A 23,837-nucleotide genomic window follows, 5' to 3' on the forward strand; every position below is an offset into this window, starting at 1 on the left:
GAATTCACTTATTTTTGGTATATAATTAAATTCCTTTTCGGTTGAAAATTCAACTACTTATTTGGAAGTGAAACTACTTTGTCAAAAATTTATTGATTTGGTTTATGATTCATCACTTTATTTGACAAACCCGTTTCTTTTGTTCAAAATTTAATTATTTTGTTAAAAATTAATCGTTTTAACTGAAAATTTATATCGTACATATTTGATTCCAAATTTATCTTCTTAAGGTGAAAATTCAAATATTTAGATTTAAATTCCTGTATTTTATTGAAAGTTCGAATTTGTGGGAGAATATTTAACCTTCTTGGCGACTAACTCCTCCTTTTGATTGAAAATTCCTTTAAAAATTCAAATATTAGGTTGCAAATGGATATACTTTGTTCAACATTAGTCTATTTTTGTAGGAAAATCATCTTATTAGTTGAAAATTGATCTATTTGATTGAAAATTAGTTTTTTCTTAACTAGAATTAATTTTGTAAACAGAAAATGTATTTTTTCCATTTTTTTCGAATAATAATTTGTTTTTGGAAATATAATCTTCTACGTTGAAAATTATACAATTTCGTTGAAAATTTTCTTTGATTTTATTGAGAATTAGGTTTTTAATACAAATTTAATTATTATGTTTTTAAATGAAAATTAATCTGTTTCGGATGAAAATTCAACTATTTGTTGAAAGTCCATCCTTTTTAGTAGAAGAATACTCTTATTAGTTAAAACTTCCTCTTTTTGGATAAAAATTAATTTATGTGGTTCAAAATTGAACTATTTCGTTAAAAAATAGTTTCTTTTTTGGCTGAAAATTAATTTTATAAACTAAAAATGTAAGTATTTTATTTTTGGCAGAAAGTTGATCTTTTTAGTTTAAAATTCATATATTTGGTTGAAAATTAAATTTTTTCAGTTGAAGATTTATCATTTTGGTCGAAAATTCATATATTTGCTTAAAAATTAATTTTTTTCAGTTGAAGATTTGTCATTTTAGTTGAAAATTCACTTTAATTACTTCATTTTTTCTAAAAAATTTACCTTTTTCAATAGAAACGTAATCTTTTCCGTTAAAAATTGCCCATTACGTAGGCAATTTAACTATTCTATTTTTTGTTAGGAATTCATTTTTTGATTGAAAAAAATATTTAGTAATAAATTCATATTTTTAAAGCAAATTCATCATTTGGGTTAAAGTTTCTACTGGATGGTTAAATTCATATTTTTTATGGGAAATTCAGCACACTGATTAAAAATGATTTTCTTTGGCTGAAAATTCGTTTCTTTTTAGTTTTAAATTAATATTTTTAGTTGAAAATTAATTAATTTTGCTGAGAACTTTTTTTTCAAGTGTGCTTTTCTAACTGCAAACTTAACTATTCTAGTTTTTCTTTGTAAATTAAATTATTTTGTTGAAATTATATTTTTTAATTCAAAAATTGTTTTGACTGGAAATTTATTATTCTATTTTTGATTAAAAAATCATTTTTTCTGATGAAACAAAAAACTACTTTGTAGAAAACTTTTTTTTTTAGTTAAACATTTATATTTCTAACATTTTAAATATTATAATTTTGGTTAAAAATTGGTTTGGTTTAGATGTAAATTAATGTATTTTGTTGATAACGAGTCTTTTTTTTATAGAAAATTAATCCTTCGAGTTGGAAATTCCATGAACTGTTCGGTTAAAAATTTATATTTTTTGTTGAAGATTCATCACTTTAGTTAAAAATTAATTTCTTAGGTTCGAAATTTATTTTTCTGATTTGAAAACACAACTAAAAAGTGTTTAAAATGTATTTAGAAACACAACTTTTTGCGTTTAAATTATTAATCTTCTAACTGTATGGTTGGCTGTCTACCTAGAATAATATGTCTTCTATTACTTCAACTTCCTAAGCCATTTAAATGAAGCACCCTTTCCAATTTGAAGCGATAAACGTTAGCGATACATTTTCCCGCGAAATTTAAATAATGTAAATACCTATCATTATTATTTTGTTTATATTATATATTATATTTACATTATTACACATATATTCTAATTGGATATTCAATCATTTTATATGAAAACTCAACTATTACAGTAAAAAATTCATAAAATTAGTTTCCTCATTTTAGGTGAAAACCCATCCCTTTGAAAATGTAAATATTTTTTAAAAATTAGTTTTTTTTTGTAGTAATTATTCTTTTTGTTTGAAAATTCATCTTTTAAATTGAAAATTCAACTATTAAAGTTTGTGTGCTATAAAATATTATAACGGGCGTCCCTGGACTCTTTGTTCAGGAATAATAACAAAAAACTTTATTGCACTACATACAAATTTTCTGCATGTGCACTACTTGAGGCATCCCTATGCATCGCCTGTGTATGTGTATGAGGTAGTTGTCATTTTACTATTTTATCATCCGGAGGGGTATCGTAGTTAAAATAAATCCAATAGATGGCGTTCCGATTAGGTAGGCCTGTCTTTGCATTGTTATGTATAGAAAAAACACTAAAATTCATTAAAAACTTGATGATTTGTATAAATATAAAAGAAAGAACAAAGTTTTTAGTAACAATAAGAACATCTGTAATAAGTGATTCAAAAAATTCGTGAAAACACGTATAATTGAATATTAGAAAAATTGAATAGAAAGATGAGTATTTAAAAAAAAAATTTTGAATTATATTCATATTTTTCTATTGTTTATTTTTCTAATATAATTAATTAATTTTATAAACAACTGTAATTGTTGCAAATTTCAAACATTGATAATATTAGTTTACTAATAATAATAGTAATATTAATATTTAAACATTAATAATTAGCCCTATAATAAACTTTTTCATTTTAATTCATCTATACACTTCTGCTTTCTAAAAAATATATATCTATATATAATTTATTTATAATCAGGGTGGTAACTTTAACGGGAAACCAAGAAAAGTCAGAAAATGGGTTGTAAAAAACCCGGGAATTTACTTTTGATCCTAGCAAAATTCAAGTTGTCAATATTTTAGTAATTTTTGTCAATTAAGAAAAGTAATTTTTAACTTAGCTACAGTTGCAGGGAATATAACTGAAAATAATTATCATTTTTATTTTAGGACAGGGAATTTCGGTAAAGTAATACAATTTTCCTTGGGACAAGGAATTTTTGACCTGGAACCTGAATTTTTGTAGAGAATTTACAGTGGGATTTAGAAGAAAAGAATTTTAAAAAATCCCTGTTCCAAGTCAAAATTCGTCAAAATTAAAAAGTTCCTGTTTTCGAAATTTAAAAAATGAGAGTGCTTCAAGTAATTTTTAGAGTAGAAGTAGTATTTTTAAAATCGAATATTTCTAAATTATAATATAATTTTTTAAACATTTTTCGTTAAGAATTTACTTTTTTCTTGAAAATGCAACTACTTGCGATTAAAAACTGAACTCTTTTGTTGAAAATTAATTTTATTGTTGAAACATTCATGGTATTAAATGAAAATTCATATCTTTTTAAAAATATAACTAGTTTCTTTAAAATCACATTTCAACTCAAAAATTAACTATTTCAGTAGAAAATTGAACTATTTCGGGTGTAAAATTGACCTTTTCTAGTTCAAAGTTCAACAATTTGCATATAAACTTGTGTTTCTGCATCGAAAATTAATTTATTTAGTTGACAATTCACGTATGTATTAAAATTAATCTTTTGTGTTAGAGATAAATTTACTTGGTTGAAAAACAAACTCGTCTGTTGAAAATGATTATTTTTTAAATTTAAGATTCATCATTTTCATTAAAAATTAATTTCTTGGGTTGAAAAATAAGCTATTTGCTGTTATATAAATACGTACAGCCCGGACCTACACATTTTAATCCTATGATTTCGCACTAATAATTTAAAAAAAAAACTTTTAACGCAATAAATAATTTACTCGGCTAAATGTTCTTGTCATTTAAATTGTCAATTTTACGAGTTTTTCTCACAGAAATCACTTTGAATAGGAAATTTATCGTTTTTGCACTCGCTTTTTTTTAATTTCGAAAGAAGGAAGTTTTAATTGTGACAAATTTTGATTTGCAACAGGGATTTTTAAATTCTTTTCTTCTAAAACCCAGTTTCTATTTTTTTTAAATTCTAAACTCAACTAATTGGTTGAAAATTCAAGTGTTTTGTGGAAAAATTGTATTGTTTGGTGGAGAATTAATCTTCTTGTTTGTAAATTTATATTTTTGGTTGAAAATTCAACTATTACAATAAAAGATTCCTCATTTTATGCGAAAAATCACTTTGAAAATGTAATTATTTTTTCAAAAATTAGTTTTCTTGCTTGAAAATTATTATTTATTGAACTAAACATGTACCTATTCCAATTGAATATTCTATCATTTTAGTTTAGAATTCTTATTTTTTGTTATTAATTTTTTTGTTTGTTATGAAAATACACCTTTTAAACAGTTAAATATTCATAATTATATTTGAAAGTCTATCAGTTATGTTAAAACTTAACTGTTTTAAACTGAAAATTTAACTATTCCATTGTTAGTTGAAAATTGATTTTTTAAAAATTAAAAACCCAACTATTTTGTTGAAAATTAATCTATTTCGTTCCAACATTGTCTTTTTTGGCAGAAAATTAATTTAATAAAAGATTTTATTCAAAATTCAACTGTTACAGTTAAAAATTCATCATTTTAGTTGAAAATTCATCACTTTCATTTAAAATTTTAAAATTTTCTTGAAAATTAGTTTTTTTTTTAACTGAAAATTTAGCTATTTCAATTATGGCTAAAGCAAATTGTTCAGTCCTAAATTCAACTGATTGGTTGAAAATGCAAGTATTTTGTGGATAAATTTTCGATTTTCGGAGGAAGAAAATACCTTTTTTTTTCGAAAATCGAATTTAAACACGCGCCACCGGGCACTTTAAAATCCCATTTAATTAACGTGGGGAAATTTTGAATTTTCGACAAATTGAGCTCATGTTCCAGGGTTTCATCGAAACATGCCAAGTTTTTTTAGCTTTCAAGAGGAGTGTACGAAATAAAATCATAATAATAACTTTCGTTTCCAACTAACCCCTACCCTTCCCGAAGCGCCCCAAATATGAACCAAAAATTTAAAAAAACTACATTTTTATGTATTATTGTTACTTTCTAGAAATTTCCGTCGTCTTTTTCATACCAAAAATTACTAACGGAAAATTAAAATATTTGTCATGATTTTTTAAGCAATTTTCAATTGTTTAAACAGATGTAAATTATTTAAACAATTATTTTTCCCCAAAAAATGTTTAAAAAAATAATCGTATTTTCTGACTGAAATGCAATTGTTTTTCATTGGAGTAGTACATTTTTCCAGAAACATTATGTAATTATTTAAATAATGATTTATTTTCTATTTTCAAAATTGCTAAAAATTGAGCCAGAGATATCAACTATCAGCCTATGCTGCGTTTTACATTTCTTTTAATGTTTAATAAGTTTCTATTGGTTTAAATAGATTTTATATTTTAAATTGTTTGAATAATATAATTTGTTTAAATAATTATTTTCCCAAAAATACTTTTAAAATAGTAATTAATTGCATGCCTTCTATTTTATTTCATTTGTTCAGTTATCGAAAAATAACTGCTTGAGCAAATAAAAATGGTTTAAATAAATAGAAATTGATTAAACATTAGAAGAAATGTGTCAAAATTATGTAATTATTCAACAAAAAGTAGCATAGGCTGCCAATTTGAAAAAATTGGACATCTCAGGCTCAATTTATAGAACTTTTAAAAATAGACAATAAATAATTGTTTAAATAATTATATAATGTTATTTAGAAAAATTTAATGCCCCAAAAATTGACATTTCAATCGGAAAATACAATTATTTTTTACATTTTTGTGGAATAAATAATTGTTTATATAATTTACACTAGTATAAGCGATTGAAAATTGTTTGAAAAGTCATGGTGAATATTAAAATGGTCCATTAGTAATTCTTTGTATGAAAAAGACGACGGAAATTGCTAAAAAAGTAACATTAATACGTAAAAATGTAGTTTTTTTATTTCTAGGTCATATTTGGGGCGCTTCGGTGAGGGTGGGGGTGAGTTGGAAACAAAAGTTATTTTTATGATTTTATTTCGTAGACACTCCTCTTGAATCCTCAAAAAACTTGGCATGTTTTTAATTTTTAATTTAATTTAAATGATTATTTAATCAATTAAATTAAAAAATTATAAATTAAATTAATTATTAAATGGAATTTTGAAGTCTCTGGTTGCGGATATGGTGGGTGGTATAGTGGGAGTTGGGGGCGCCACTTAACTACTAGCTGAAATTTCTAGTGAGTTGTTACTCTCTATTTCTCTCTGATTTAAGTGAAAATTGCATTTAAAACTTACTTGAGAGGCCATGTAAATCGCAGCAGCAGCGACAGATATTGGCGATCGTCCCGGCACGATATCAATTTCAACAGCTTTTCTAGCAATGTGAGTAGCTGCCCTCTGTACGACATTAGGCAAACCCAAATTGGCGCAGAATCTCGACATGAAGTCTCCAGTCGTGATTAGCTCGACACTGGTTTCGAGAGCCTTTAAAATCAGCTTGAAACATCGACCGATTTCTTTCTTGCTGATCTTGCTCACAGCGCAAATCTCTTTAAAAGTTCTGGGCACACCTTCCTGGCGACAGGCGATATAAAGACATGCCGAGGCGATGGCGTCGTTTGCTCGACCCTTTAAATTTTTCCCGTCGTGGACTTGCTTGAAAAGATTATTTGCTCTGTCTACGATCGTTTTTGGCAGATTTATACGATCCGCCATTCCGTTTATTTCTCTGAAGGCGTTGATTAAGGCTCGATCTGAACTACTCATCTGAAATATTTAAAGAGGGGTGAAGAGAAATCTTTAGTGGACACTCAAATATAAACGAATTTCAAAGTGGTTGAGCGATCCATTTTTTAGTGTAGTACACTAATTTTCAACAGGTTTCAGAAATATTTCAAATATTGCAAAAATTCCAAAAAATTTCACAAATTTTCTTGAAGATTTTGAAGATTAACGAATATTTTACTATTTCAAAGGTATCAAAGATTTCGAAAGTTGTTTTTTCAATTTACAAGGATTTCCAAAAAATAAACAATATTTTGAAGATTACTTAAGATTTCCAAATAGGTCAGAAGATTTGAAGGAGTTCAAAGATTGCAAGCATTTCAAAAAATTTCACAAAGATTTTAACCCTTAAAGGGCATTCTGGGTGTAAAATACCCAGCGACTTATTTGCGCTATAACAAAGCGTACCGAATTCGAGAAAATGCAACATATAGCGCCAGATTAAAAAATTACATGAAAACCTATTTTTCTATGTGATTTTCACATAATTTTGATTTTTATTATTTTTATACGCAGTTTAAGATCAATAAAATAGTTTAATCACGCAAAATACGGTTTTTCATTTTTCACTGAATTGAAGCTTTTATTTTTCAGAATAAATACCTTTCTTCGAACGAACACTATAAGAATAATTTTATTTTTGAAGCGCCGAATCTCGGAAGAGAAAGAAATAATTTTTTAATTTTTTTCCAAACAAAATTTTTTTTAACTACTTTAAGTTTCAAAAACTGTTTTGAAACCTTTTTCTCCTTAAACTAGATAGATTAAACATAATTAATTGATTTTTTTATAAAAAAACTATCCAACACCGTCGGCATAGCACACGTTTGAATACCCTTGGGTATTTAACACCCAGTATGCTCTTTATGTAATTTTACGGAAGTGTGCCCTTTAAGGATTAAATAATTTCACAAAGATTTCTATACTTTCACAAAGGTTTCACAAAGAAGATTTCAAAGATTTCAAAAGATTTAAATGTATTTACAAAGATTACAAACGATGTTTTAAAGTTCTACAAAGATTTTCCCACTTTCACAAGGATTTCAAAGATTTCACAAAGATTCCTAAATATTTTTAAAAAATTTTAAATATTAAAAAAATTTTAGAAGTGTCAATTCATTCACAAAAATTATAAACGATTTTTACAAATTTCATTAACACTTCTAGAACTTCAAAAAGGTTAAAAAAGATTTCAAAGATTTCAAAATATGTCAGAAAACTCCAGAGTTCACATCATTTGAGGATTTAAAAAATGTTACCGATTTCAAATTATTTCAAGAATTAAAGAATATTTCAGAAGATTACAAGAGATTTTTAAAAATTATACATAGATTTCTATACTTTCAAAAAGGTTTCAAAGAATTCAAAATATATCAGAAGATTTTATATTCCAAAGACTGCCAGAATTTCAAAAGATTTCATAAATGTTCTTAAAGATTTCAAAGATTACAAAATATTTCAGAAGATTTTTCAAAGATTTTAAATATTTGAAGAGTTTTAAATGTATTTACAAAGATAAAAAACGATTTTTTTTTAATTTCAGAAAAATTTCCAGATTTTCACAAAGGTTGGAAAAGATTTCAAAGATTCACAAAGATTTAATACATTGTTACAAAGATTTCCATACTTTCACAAAAATTAATCTTTTTGGGCTATCATTAATTTTTTTTTAATGGAAATTTAACTAATCCGGTTTTGGTAGAAAATGTATCTGCTTTAGTTGAAACTTTAACTATTTGTTTGCAAATTGATGTATTTTGTTAAGAATCCATCTTTTTTGGTAGAAAATTAATCTTTTCGTTGGAAAATATAAATGTTTTTTATTTAAAGTAAAAGTATTTTTTAGTTAAAATATTAACTGTTACATTTTTCGTTGAGATTTCAGTTTTTATATTAAAAATTCAACTAACTTGTTGAAAATTTGTTGTTTTTTTGTTGTTTGATTAAAATTAATTTTTTAACTAAAAATTGATTTCGTTGAAAAATGAAGTATATGGTAACGAATTATGCGTTTAAATAAAAAAAAAAGATTTTTAAATTTTTACAAAGATTTCCATACTTTCAGAAAGGTTTCAAAGATTTCAAAATATCTCAGAAGATTTCAGGCTCCAAAGACTGCAAGAATTTAAAAATATTTCACAAATTTTCCTAAAGGTTTCAAAGATAACAAAATATTTCAGTAGATTTCAAACATGTTAAAGATTTGGAAAGTTTTTTATGTATTCACAAAGATTAAAAACTATTTTTTTTAATTTCAGAAAAATTTCCAGATTTTCACAAAGCTTGAAAAAAATGTCAAACATTCCCACAGATTTCAAAATATGTCAGAAAACTTCTTAGTTCAATGATTTGTCCGAAGATTTTCTCGAAAATACAAAGTTTTTAGAACATTTCAAAAAGATTAAAAATTATTTCAGAAGATTACAAACGATTCTTTCAAATACACGAATAGTCCTAAAGGTTTCAATTAATTAATAATTAATTTACAAAGAATTCTTTTTTTTTAATTTCATCAGGATTTAAAGAGATATCAGAACGATTTCAAAATATGTCAAAATATTTCAAAGAGTTTAAAGATTTTTTATTTAATCGAAGCCAGTCGTATTCAACTGTAATAAAATTTGTAGTTGACATGAGAAAAAGTAACTTTATTGTCAAATGCCAACCAAAAACTGTATTTTCACAACAGCTGATATTGTTAGATTTTTCAACTATTTTCACTAAGCTAAAGTTAACTTTTGTTACTCGATAACACTAAATTTGAATTGGAAATATTTGTTTAATATAATTTTCATCGCCAAAATGTCATTAGCTTAAATTTACTGAGTGAAATATTTAAGTTTAATTAGTCAGTTCTGTAAAATAAATGACTTATAGAAACTAAAAATTCGTAAACGGTAGTTATTTTGACATCTTGGAAGCTTGAAAATGCTGAATTTTAAAATAATTTATCGACGCTATTTTCAACATTTACTGTAAAAATAAAGTTGTCGCCCAGTACCAAAATAATTCAAAATTAAATAATTTAAGATTGGAATTCTGACGGTTGATTAAAAATTTTATTACCTCTAAATGAAAGCGTTTAAATTGAATAATTGTATTTTTTAACCTTTTAATTAATTATTATTATTTTAATTAGTTTTTGAAAATCTAGAATTTTATGTGTTAATTACATTAAACAATTATAATATAATTTTTAAATTGTTGATACAATAAGATCAAAAATTAAATTGACCCTATTTTCGCCGTTCAAAATGGAGTAATGTTCAATCATAACCCTTAAAAATTCTATTATTCTAAAAAAATATATTCGAATAAAGTAATTTTAAAACGAAAACATTAGAAATGAATCAATTTCTACTTCGATATGTTAAAAATTTAATGAATCAGAACTTCACTTACAATTTTTAAAAAATTGTAATTACCAAGAACTGTGCTATCAAAACTTTGTTTTATATTAAAACTCTTTAAAATTTTCAGTTATTTTAAATAAATGTGGATGCTTTAAAAATTAAAAATGTTCAAATTGTTGATTAAACTTTCCAAAATTCAACCATATCATTTTTAATTATCAAATTAAAACTTAAGAAAGGGAACAATTTTAAACAGCACAATTTTCAATTTCAAATCTTTTTTTGAAAGAATACAGCATTTCTTAATCATTTTAAAAAGGGTATATTTTTTAGTTTCAGTATTTAAATCGACCTTTTTTCATATAAATGTAATAAAATTTAAAAAGAAACTTATTAAAAGCCGTCTAGATTATAGTTTGAAAAAGGCAATTTTTTTTTTTACAAATTCTTAATTTTAGAACGTGGTAAATGTCACATTTTAGAAAATTTGAATCAATAAAATAAATGTTTATAACTTTTCCAGGTTTCCTTTTTCAAATAATAAAAAATAATAATTAATTAATTTAAAAACTTAATTAAAAAACTGTTGGTTATACATGTAAAAAATGAGCCACTTCAATTTGTATCAGAAAACAATTTTGGAATTTGTTTTGAATTTTTGTGAAATATTTGAAATCCTTGAAATCTCAAATCTTTGGGAATTTTTTTGAAAATTTTTAAATATTGTTATAAGCTTTCTTTAATATTGAAAATCTTCTCAAATTTGTTGAAATCTTTTATATTCATTAAAAATAATTAAAATATATCTAATCTGTGTAAACGCTTTTTTATTCGTTAAAATCATTGACTTATTTGAAATCTTAGTGAAATATTTTCTAATCTTCTAAAATGTTTAAATGCTTTTGCAATCGTTTCAAATCTTCGAAATGTTTAAAATAATTCAAAATCTGGTGCACTATAACCGTTTTGAAATCTTTGGATTTCTTGTATTTTTTAATCTGTATGAAATATTTGAGGTAGTTGTAAAATTTTTCTTAAACCTTTTTTTTTATTTGAAATTTTTAAAATATTTATAATCTGTAAAAAATCTTTCGAAATGTTAGAAATCTGGGTTGCCCTTTAAACATTTTTTTAAATATTTGGAAATCTTTTAAATCCTCATAATCTTTATAAAATGTTCCAAATCTTTGGGAATTTTTTGCGAAATCTTTAAAATATTTTAAAAATATTTGTGAGATTTTCTTAAATCTTTGTTTGTGAAATCTTTTTTATTCGATGAAATCATTGATTTGCAATTTTAGCGTATTCTTCTCAAATCTTCTAAAATGTTTTGAAACCCTTTGCACTCATTTCAAATTTTCGAAATGTTTTTAAATCTTTGAAATATGTTCCTTAAATAATAGACTAAAAGGTTAAGTTTTAATTACTGTTCGAATTTCAATAAAATAATGGTTGTAAAAGAAGAAGAAAAATTAATTCGAGCTTCTCGTGAGTAACTCAAGGCAAAAAAATACCAAAATAATGAAAATTCAAGGTTCTCTCGAAAATTCAAAGAGATTTCCAGGTTTTAAAGATTGTCAAGGTAGCTAGACGCCCTAAATGAATATTGAAAAGCGACTTACAGTGCGTCGATTTTGATACTTTGAAACGCCAAATGCGTCAAAAGAAGCTGCGCCAGTTCCTGGTCCAATCATTGTTGACAAATCTGAGCCATTTAGCAATGGATTTTCGGGACCTCCAACACGAGATGGATCAACCCCTGCTTTTTCGTTGCTAAATGTTCTCCATTCTGATCCTACGTCTATCACTCTGAAATAATTAAATTTAAAATAGTTTTTTTTTTTTTTAATTAAAATAATTAATTTTGAAATTTCACATATGGTCATGTCTCCGTTTGGGGACACTTTTGCTTCCCCGTGAAATATTTTGGCGAATATTTATTGAAATGTTTTAAAATTTGGTAAAATTCTTCTTCTTGATAGCATTAACCAAAAACATGTGAGAGGTACAGATTATTTTACCTGAAAAATATATTAAATCCTGGAAAAAATTCCCTGACACTTCCAGATTTTCTCCAAGTATCTCCATTTTTTTCAGGTATAATTCTGTATAGTACGGATGTCAAATCATTTCTTGAATTTAACTCTAAAGTCAATGAATTTAAATAATAATTCAAACAAATTTTTATTTTATCTTCTTATTCTAAAAAATCAGTGCATATTTAAACAAAAATTCCTAACATTCCAAGTAAAAATACTGTATCCTCAAAAGGATCGATTAATTTTTAACCAAATAGTTGGATTTTCGGCTAAGGAAGATCAGTTTTTAACAAAAACTGGAATAGTTAATTTTTCAGGTTAAGAAAATAATTTTCCGAAAAAAAAACCATTCAAGCAAAGTAATGAATTTTCAACTGGAATAAATGAAATTTCAACCAAAAAGATGATTTTTTAACAAAAGAGTTTAACTTTCGACCAAGTATTTTTACTTTGATTCAAAAATATGAAGTTTCAGATCCAATTATGTAACTTTAACGAGGCTTATACTTAAATTTTCCAAAGATAAAAAAGTTAAAAGCAAATTTTTTTCCTTTTTTCATAATTATAAAAATGTAGGACTAGACGAACGCTTCTTAGAGCTTGTCATTTAATTTCACAAATTTTCAACTCGTCATCGCATTTAAGTTGGACTTGAAAAAAATATGAAAAATTGTATTGAGGTTACGCTGACATGGTATTAAACAAATAGAGTCAGTGCTATTTTGTTGCTTGTCATTACACATCAAAATTGCTTATTCATTTTCTAATACACATTAAACATCGAAGTGGTTTCAAATGAAAATATTCAAAATTGTCAGTCCTCAAAATTGTAGAACTTTAAATTATTAATTTTTTAAATTAAAGAGCTGTAATTTTTATAATTTTTGAAAATTACAATTAAGAATTATGCAAAGTTTAAGTTTCACAATTAAGATTTTTGTAATTTTAATTATTGTCATTTAAAAATTCTTCATATTGGAACTTTTTAAATTTTAAAATCTTAAAGAAATTTAAGAATTTTGTTTGTACATCTTTAAAATTAAATAAATTTCAATTTTAAACCTTTAAAAATAAATATTTTTCAAATAAAGATTTTAAAAATTAAACTATTCCGAAAAAGCATGCAAAATTGCATCGTTTTCTAGTTTCAAAATTAAATATTAGATAGACTTCAATTGAAAATATTCAAAAGTGCAGAATTCTCCATTTTATGTATTCAAAATTGGACTATATATTCCAAAAAAAAGTTCAACATTAACTAATTAAAAATGGCAAAAAGTTAAAATTAAATAATTTAAATCTTTAAATTTAAACTATTTTAAAAAAACCATTCTAAATTGCATCGTTTTCTAGTATACAAATTAAATATTGAGAAGTATTTAATTAAAAATAATTTAAAATATTTAAAATTTAAGAATTTTCCTTTTTAACCTTTCAAAATTGAACTATATATTCATTAACATGGAAGAATTTTAAATTGCAAATCGTTAAAATTGAAGCATTTTCAATTGTAAACCTTCAAAATTGAACTCTTACAAAAAGGTTTGAAATTACTCAAAATTATGCTTCAAAATTCTAGAACTTTGAATCTAAAAATATTTAAAATGGACGAGTTTCTAATTTTGTAAATTGCAAATTGAAAATTATGTAAGTTTTAAGCTTGGAAATTAATATTTTTGTAATATTCATAATTTACATTTAAAACTTCTTCAATTTTAAAGATTTAGAATTGAAAACTCCTGATCCTTAACAAAACTAGAGAATTTTTATTTATGCATCTTTAAAATTGAATATTTGAAAATAAAAATATTTAAAACTAATAAATAATAATTGAAAAAGCATTCAAAAATATACAAACTTCATGAATGTTGAATTCAAGTCCTCAAAATGTAATTACATATTTCTAAAAGAACGTTCAAAATTAAAAATAATAAAAAATTCTATATATTTCAACTAAAAATTAAAATATTCTAACAAAAGTTGGAAATTATATACCTATAAAACTTAAATCGTGAAAATTAAAGAATTTTCCCATTTTAAATGTAATGAAATAAATAAAAATATTTTAAAAAAAAATGATTTTATTTAATGCTTGCCGCATTTAAACGTACAAAAAAGTAAAAAATAATTTTTTATCAGACATTAACTCATGAAAAACGCTTTTTCTAAATGAATAAAATTTATTCAATCTAAAAATAATAACAACTAAGCATTAATCAAAGCGTTAAAATTTTTTTTATTTATTTGATTACATTTAAAAAGGGAAAATTCTCCAATTTTCACAATTTAAGCTTGGCAGGTATGTAATTTTCAACTTTTCTTTAGAATAGTTTAATTTTGATGATTTACAGTTGAAATATTTTTTTGCAATGATTCACAATTTAAAATTCTTCAATTTTCAAGATTTACCATGGAAGATTCGTTAATGCGTAATGTTTGTAGTTTAAAATTCTGTAATTTTAAAGGTTCTTTTATGAATATGCAATTAAATTTTAAGGACTTAGGATTCAATATTCAGGAAGTTTGGATATTTTTATTGCTTTTTCAATTATTATTTATTAGTTTGAAATATTTTTATTTTAAAACATTTAATTTTAAAGATGCATAAATAAAAATTCTTTAGTTTTGTAAAGAATCAGGAGTTTTCAATTCTAAATCTTTCAAATTGAAGAAGTTTTAAATGTATAGTATCAAAATTACAAAAATATTAATTTTCAAGCTTAAAACTTACATAATCTTTAATTTGCAATTTACAAAATTAAAAACTCGTCCATTTTAAAGCTTTTTGTAATAGTTCAATTTTGAAGGTTTACAATTTAAAATGCTTCAATTTGAGCAATTTGCAATTTAAACTTCTTCCATTTTAAAGATTTAAAACTGAAGATTCATTAATGCGTAATTTTTTCGCTTAACATTGTGTAATTTTGAGCTGTTTTTTTTTTGTGCAATATATAGTTCAATTTTGAAAACTCAAAAAGGAAAATTCTTCAATTTTAAATATTTTCAATTAAATACTTCTCAATATTTAATTTTTATACTAGAACACGATACAATTTGGAATGTTTTTTTTTTTAGAATAGTTTAAATTCCAAATTTTTAAATTTCTTAATTTTAACGACTTACAATTTTTAATTATTTAATGTTGAACGTTTTTGGAATTTATAGTCCAATTTTGAATACATAAAATGCAGAATTCTGCAGGTTTGAAAATTTTGTATTGAAGTCTATTTAATATTTAATTTTGAAACTAGAAAACGATGCAATTTTACATGCTTATTCGAAATAGTTCAATTTTGAAGATTTTAAATTGAAAAATATTTGTTTTTAAAGATTTAAAATTGAAATTTATTTAACTTTAAAGATGTACAAACATTCATATGCCAGCTACACGCGCTGGCTATAAAAACTACTGTCTCTGAAAAACAATACTTATTTATGCAAAATGCAAATTTTTTTCAGATTAGTGTATTGCCATGAAAGACGCGTAGATTAAAAAAAAAAAAGTTTCTAGCTTGACAAGAACTGCCTTAATTTTCGATCAGCAGATCTGATTGCCAACATAAAGGAACGCCAAATTAAATAAAAGCTTTTAAAAATGAAAAATGATGTCATTTTGATGATTTAAGTTTGAAATTTCTTCAATTTATAATTTTAAAAATCTTAAATTTCGAGACAACTAAATAATTTTGACTTATTCATCTTGAAAATTAAATAAACTTCATTTTTAAGTTATGAAAATACATAGGATTAGATTCTTAATTCACGTATTGAATCAGCCACTTTAAATTTGGAAATTATGTTATCAAAATCGGTTTCAGCACCCCAAAAGTTTTAGAACATTAACTTTTTTGGAAATCGGATCTTTTGAGCTTTTCAAAAAATAGTTTTAAAACAATTCGAAAAAAATACGTGTTCTCTCAAAAACTATCGCAAATGTTTAAAAAATAGTGTCAAAATAAATAAATAGTGTCATATTGAATCTTCAACTGGAATAGATCAATTTAAACCAAAAGATCAGAATTATGAATATTCTTCAATAAAAGTCTTTCCAAGTAATCAAATTTGTATTTGAAAAAAGTTGAATTCTGCACGAAAAATGTATTAAAATTAATTTTTTAAATTGTTCAAACCCTTTAATTGAAAATGTTTTTAATTTGTTGAAAGATCATCTTTTTTCGTAGAAAATTAATCTAATTTCAACTTTTTGGTTGAAAATCTTTCTTAGCTAAGAATTCGTCTTTTATTACTTGAAAATTTATCTCTTGGTAGAAACTTGATCTTTTTTAGTAGTTTTGGTTGAGGATTAAACTATTTTGTTAGAAAATCATCCTTTTTGTTTTTATTCAAATATTTTTGATTCAAGTTGAATATATTCTCCTGGACAATTATGAAAAAAAATTCATAAAAAATGTTAAATTTTTATTCAAAAATATGAATTTTAAATCGAGAAGATTCGTTTTCTACAAAATTAGACGAATTTGTAACAAACTACATACATTTTTAACTAACTAGCTTAAATAATGCATATTTTGGTCAAAATTTTATTTTATTAATTTTTAGTTTATATAATAAAGATAAATTTTCATTCGCTAGAATTAGTTTTGAATAAAAAATCTAATGTTCAAAACTTTTTAATTTTGCACCAAATAATTTTATCTTATACTAAGTTGTTAAATTTTGCAGCCAAAAATACAAATTTGCTATAAACAATCAAATTTTCATTAAAATAGTTTAATCTTCATTTTTATAAATTAATTCAAACAACAAAAAATCATTTTTAACTGAAATATTAATCTTTAGCCTACAAAATAAAATTTTAAGACAGCTTTCTTTCAACCGAGGAGTTTAATTTTCAACTTAAATAAGAAATATTTTAATAGAAAAAAAACGGATGATTTTCTAACAAAATAAAATACTTTAATCTTCAACAAAAAATACTAAAAAATATAAAGTTTCTGCCCAGAGATAAATTTTCAAATAAAAAAAAAATTTTCAACGAAGAAAGATTTTTCATTCAATAAAGAAAAAAATTTCATCCAAAATGTTGAAATTTTAAGTAAAAAATATGAGATTTCAACAAAGCAGTTGTAATTTTGCCAAAATAGTTTAATTTTCAACCAAAAATATAAATTTTCAAGTAAAAAATTATTTTTCCACGAAAAAAGGCGAATTTTCAACAAATTAAAAACATTTAAACTAAATGGTTTGAACAATGCTTAGTTGAAAATTTATATTTTTAGTTAAAATGTCAACTATAACATTTTTACTTGAAAATTAAACTCTACTGTTGAAAGAAAACTACTGTCTTAAAAACTTATTTTTTAGGTTAAAGATTCATATTTCAGATGAAAATTATTTTTTGGTTTATAATTAATTTATTAAAATTAAGATAGAACTATTTTGATGAAAGATTTTATTGTTACATATCAAAATTTTATTTTTGGCTCCCAAATCTAACTAAGTAAAAAATACAATTATTTGGTACAAAATTATACTGTTTTGAAGAAAATTTGATTGAAAATTAATTCTAAAGAATGAAAATTGAACTACTCTATTATTATGTAAACTAAAAATTAATCAAATAAAATTTTTACTACCGTATGTATTATTCAAGGTCTTTAGTTAAAAATTTATTTAATTTGTTACAAATACGTCTATTTTTGTAGAAAATGAATCTTCTTGATTGTAAATTCATATTTTTTAATGAAAATTCAACATTTTCGATGACATTTTTGTTCCTCATTGACTGAAAAATAATTCTTAGTTGAAAATTCGTCGTTTTTAGTCAATATTTTAGTACAGGATTGAACTATTTGATTAGAAATTGGTCCTTTTTCGTTCAACTCAACTTTTTTTGCATTTAATTTAACATCGTTTTCTGGTTAAAATATAAATTATTACATTTTTTGTTTAGCGAATTCATATTTTCAATTGAACTTGGTACAGAAAATCACCAATATGAGTCAACTGATCAATAAAATTGAAGTTTGGTTTTAAATTTAAATTATTTTATTTAATTAAAATGTTAAAAATCAAATCATTTTGACTTATATATATATACATTTAAAAAAAAACTTTTTTTTACCTGTCTCCGACAACTAATCCACATTCTGGGCAAATTTGATCCCCAGCTCTGTAATCTTCGATAAGAGGGCATCCTGGATGATAAGGACAACAAATTTTATTGTCGTAGGGGCTGAAATTAAAAAGAAAATAAATAAAGGCTTTGCAATCCGGCCCTAACCTCAAAAATGAATTTTAAATTAAATTTCTGGAGTTTTTATTCTATAATTGTAACAATTTTATGGATAGAAAGTACTTTTAAGAATTACTAATCGATCCAAATCTAAGTCGCAAAAAGGACGAAATTGAATGAAAATAACATTTTTTTCGTAATCGTGGGGGGGGGGGGTTAGAATTCTGACAAAAATAATGATAAATAAACGACAAAAATTTGAAAAATTGTTTGAAAATAAATAACAATAGAGTCCCAGCTGCGACTGATAACAAAAACAACGTAAACAATCAGAAGTGTGGCAGACATAACCTCAAAATTGGAGGGATCGGAGGAGTCAGGATTCCAAACATACAAAAGATCATTCTTAAGAACTCTTGTCATAGATTAAATTATAATAAAGGGGAAGTAATTTCCTTTATGAAGTTAAAATAAAAACAAGCTGGTGAAATTACTTCTTGCTCTTCTTTATTAATTGAAATAATCGGAATTTCGAAATAGAAGCCACGTTCACATATTTTATTTTATTTTATTTGAAAAATGATTATTAAAGGTTGTGACGAATATGTTTAATTTACTTACTTGGAAGAAGTTGCCATATTTTTGGATTGAGAAAACGGAGAAAACTTAAAATCTGAATACCAAAATAGACAAAAATAACTAAACGAAATGGAAGACTTTTTTATGCGAACAATAATTTTAGTGTCCCCTGATTCCGCTAGGAGGGCGTTGATGTGATTTTCAGGGAAGTTTAAATCAGAGATGAGGTGTTTTAAATCTTCTTGCTCTAAAAAATATGCGTGTCACGGAAATATCGAAAGCAGTATTGTCGCTTTTCTTGCTTATCAATTGGATAGTTTTAAAAACTGGAAGGAAGGAATGTTTTCAAATGCACACACCTAATTAAGAATTTCAGTTTCAGTTGAAGGACAGTGACAAGGAAGGTTATATTTGTGTGCATAATAAAACTGACGAAAATGTAAATTTGTATTATTACATTTTTAGATAAAGTAGTTAATTTTCAACCGAAAAAAAGATAATTTTCAACAAAATAGTTCAATTTTGAACGAAACTGCTAAATCTTCAATAAAAAAAATTCTCAACTAAAGATGTAATAAATGATACTTCTACCAAAAAAGATTTGAATTTTCCATAAAAAAAGCTTTTAAATTGAACTAAAAAGTACTCATTTTCAACAGAAGAGTTGTATATTAAACCACGAAAAGTCTTTTAATCAATAAAGAAAAAAATTGACAAATTTTTGAAAAAAAAGTTGAATTTCGATCCAAGAAATATACATTTTCTACCAAAATAATTAAATTTTCGACTAGAAAAGTAGAGTTTTTAACAAAATATGTGGATTTTTAACTGATAAAACTGATTTTCAACAAAAACAAAATTACAATAAAATTCGGTAACTTTTGAACCAAAGAAATAAACTGTTAACAAAAATTATTCAATAATAATTTTTTTAACCAGATGTTCAATTTTCAACGCAGAAGATAAATTTTCTACAAAAAATAACAATTTTCAAGAAGATAGTTGAATTTTTAACAAAGAAAGATTGTTCAATACATACGAAAACTCCGATTTATAATGTTGAGTTTTTAAGTCACAAAGACAAGATTTTTAATAAATAATGTTGTATTTATGAAACGGAAAAATAGACATTTTCTACAAAAATAAATAAATTTTTTCAACTGAAAAAATATAAATTTTCAAGCAAAAATAAAATTATTATATTTTGGTAACAAAAATAATTAATAAATTATCTACTAAAGAGGCCAAACTTCAACAGAATAGAAGAATTTTTAAAGAAAAAATATCAATTTTTAACAGAACAGTTAAATTTTCACCAAACAAATGAATTTGGTACAAAAAATATTAAAAGTCTATAAAAAATTCAACGAAAAATGAAATAGTTTAATTTTAGTTAAAAGAAACAATTTTCAAATCAGAAAAATAATTTTCAACCAAACAAATAAAATTTCAACCAAGAAGAATCATTTTTAACAAAATACATGAATTGTGAACCAAATATTTTAATTTTTAATAAAATTTTCAACTTAGTTGTTGAATTTTCAAATAAAAAAGTGAATTAGTCAACAAAAAAAATACAGCAAAAAAATACAGATATTTCCAAAGAAATAGTTGAATTTTCAATTGAAGAAGATTATTTATGTTGAACCAAACAAAACAAAAATAAATTTTCAGTTTAAAATAATAATAATAAAATTGGTAAGAAAATATTTTAACTAAAAAAATTACTAAAATGATGGATCATCAACAAACAAAAAAATTAATTTCACTTTCAACTAATGAATTGAATTTTTAACCAAAAAATGTTTTCCAGTCGCTATTCACGATAAGCGAAAATCTTGAAAATTTAATTAAATAGTCATAATAGAAGAAAAGTTCTGGAATTAAAGTTAAAATCTATAGGCTGATTTGATCAGCAACTCGTTTAAATATCTCGAAATACACGATAATACCTCGGAAATAATTTTTTAATGTTTTTTTAGCTCTTAAAAAAAATTAAGTCATATTTTTTCAATGAAAAAAATAGTCTTTTAATTTTGAATAATTGTGAATAACTGAAAAAAATGTGTCGTTCATATTGAATTTAATCCACTTTTCTCGCTATAATATGAAAACGTGTGTCGTACACAACGTTCTCAATGCATATAAGATTTTTTGTGAAATCCATAACAAAATGTTAAAAGATAAACCGAATTTTTTCTAAAGAAAGTGCAATTATAATTATTATATGATATTTATATATTTTTAGAAGCCAATTTTTATTTGGAAAACATTAATTTATGATCTAAAGTTTTTATCGAGAATATAAATTAAGTTGATGAAAAATGTAATTTGTATTTAAAAATATAAAAAACTTAAAATGTGCAATTTGTTTATAAAGTTTAAAATTTGACAAATTTAAGATGATTCTGAAATTGTGTGAATGATTAAAAATTAATAAATGTTTAATTAACAATAAATTTAATTAATTAATATCAATGATGAAAAATATGTGTTATTTCAAATAGTAGTATTTGTTTTTATTGAAAATAGAAGAAGGAAAGTTTAATTACGCATATAAATAGGTCACAAGTCCTACAGATAAAGTTACTTGTTTCTTTTCCGCTTTTATAGTGAAATCGTTCAAACGTAAAAATCAGGACAGAAGAACGTCGCGTCATCTCCAGACAATGAAAACAATAACAAACTAATCTGCAGGCTGCAATCCTCTTCACCTTTCGCCACGAGAAACTCAGTTAATTGATAATGAACTCTAGATCTTAAATCCGGGGTGAAAATTAATTTCGAAAATAAAAATTAACACGCACGCTCAGCTTGCTGAATTTTTATTTCCTACCATTAAAAATATAAAGGATTTAAAAATCCATTATTGAACAAATTTTTAAATATACAGTTTTCAACCTTTTTGCATGATTAATTAACAGGATGTCTACCCTATCTGTAAAACATTTAATTGTTAGGGAATTTCTTTTAAAGTCGGGAATTTTTTCGAGTACGTATTGTTCTAATTGCGATATATAATTGAATAACAATGATTCTTCATTTGCGGGAGTATTCAACTATTTTGTTAAAAATTCTTGTTTTTTCTTTGAAACTAATTTTCGTAAATTGAAGTTTAACTATTTAATTTTTGACTGAAAAATTGTCTTCTAAATTTTAGAATTTATAGTATGTAGTACAAATTAATCTTCTTTGTTGAAAATTCATCTATTTTGTTTAATATTCTACCATTCCAGTCAAAAATTCACCAATTTAATAGAAACTCAATCACTTTGCTTGAAAATGGACCTCTGTTTAATGAGTATTTTATTTTCTATTTTTTTAACTAAAAATTTTAAGCTCAAAAAAGTGAATATTCCATTATACAATATTCCATCATGAAAATTTAACAATTAAATTATTGGTTAAAAAGTTTTCTTTTTTAATAGAAAAATTATGGTTTTATGGTAGAAATTAATCTGCTTGGTTGAAAATTAATGTTTTTGGTTAAAAGTTTAATTACTTTAGGTAAAGCCTAATTATTTAAGTTGCAAATTCATCACTCTGTTTGAAAATGTAATTTTTTTATGACAATTAGTTTTTTTCTTGTATTCTCTTTATTATTAAAATTTGAAGCTAAGAGATGTTGAATATTCCATCATAAAAATTAAAAAATTCAACTATTGGTTAAAAAATGGTCTTTCTCAAAAGATAATTTGACTTTTATTGTAGAAATGAATCTTCTTGGTTTAAAATTAATCTTTTTGGTTGAAATTATTCTAGGTAACGATGAATCATTTTAGTTGAACATTCATCACTTTCTTTGAAAATATAAAATTTGTTATGAAACTTAGTTTGTTTGAAGCGTGAATTAATGAATCATGAAGGTTGCATTTTTTCCTTTAAAATTTTAGGCTAAAAATGAAAATAAACATTTTAAATAAAAAACGCATGATATGGAAACAAAGTCAAGAGAACAAAAACGTTACTTCTTAGAGTCCCCACAGAATTATACTAAAAACTTTTGAAATTTAGTTAAAAAATTGAAAATTCACATTTTGATCCGAACAAAGAATAATGAATTATTACAGTCTCATCATAATGAGAAGGTATTATGTTTTATGTAAAAAATTACTTCCGTGGATTTATTTAAATCTCCACGCTTCGAGACCCCCTGAATCCGATAAAACCGGGCTTACGTCAGTGTCTGTCTGGCTGTCGTTGTCGTTATCCTCGCCTGCATACTTTTTCGAGACCAAAAAGAAATATCGCGTTCATGAACTAGCTATTTTGGATAAAAATTCAAAAATTTAGAGCATTTTAAAAATTGTTGAGACCACTGTTTTGGGATGTGAAAATTCCATATACAGTTGTTTATAGAGCAAGAATATGCAAAAAATTTATCCTCATGACTTTTTTTGATTACAAAAAGAATACCAGAGTTTATAGCAGTTTGAAAATAAAAAAAAAGAAAATGTACATTTTAAGTTAAACATCAGACGATATGAAAAAAATAATTGTGCGGTTAAACTATGCAAAAGACAAAAAAGACGACACAACAAAAATTGCAAACCTAAAAAATATCTACAAATAGGTATTCAAACACTTTTTTGTGGGGAAAGTAGTTTTAGTTTTATTCGTAAGAAACAACAATAAAAATGTAAAATCAAAAATTTTTGGACATAAGACACAAGCCACAAAAAAATAGTAAGACAAAAGATGTTCAACCAAAAAGAACTAAAAATTTGTTATAAATTGTTTTTAGATAGGATCCATGGTTTTTGCTTCATTCGTAAAAAAAACGTTAAGGTTACATAATTTAATTTTTGGTCAAACGACACAA

The 23,837-nt window shown here is 24.1% G+C and overlaps 1 protein-coding gene across 1 annotated transcript in view; it reads right to left on the reverse strand.

The window, feature by feature from the left end:
* Positions 1-19,311, reverse strand: part of LOC117172299 (transcription initiation factor IIB) — a 28,249-nt gene extending 8,938 nt beyond the window's left edge. Inside the window, exons 1-4 of the mRNA XM_033360066.1 lie at positions 19,058-19,311; positions 18,326-18,436; positions 11,824-12,010; positions 6,360-6,830 (exon numbers count right to left, since the gene is read on the reverse strand). Coding sequence (XP_033215957.1) covers positions 6,360-6,830; positions 11,824-12,010; positions 18,326-18,436; positions 19,058-19,074 — 786 coding nt within the window. The 5' untranslated portion in view covers positions 19,075-19,311. The remainder of the gene's footprint in view (positions 1-6,359; positions 6,831-11,823; positions 12,011-18,325; positions 18,437-19,057) is intronic.
* Between the last annotated feature and the right edge of the window lie 4,526 nt (positions 19,312-23,837).

The sequence above is a fragment of the Belonocnema kinseyi genome, chromosome 1, assembly GCF_010883055.1.
Source record: "Belonocnema kinseyi isolate 2016_QV_RU_SX_M_011 chromosome 1, B_treatae_v1, whole genome shotgun sequence".
Lineage (NCBI taxonomy): Eukaryota > Metazoa > Arthropoda > Insecta > Hymenoptera > Cynipidae > Belonocnema > Belonocnema kinseyi.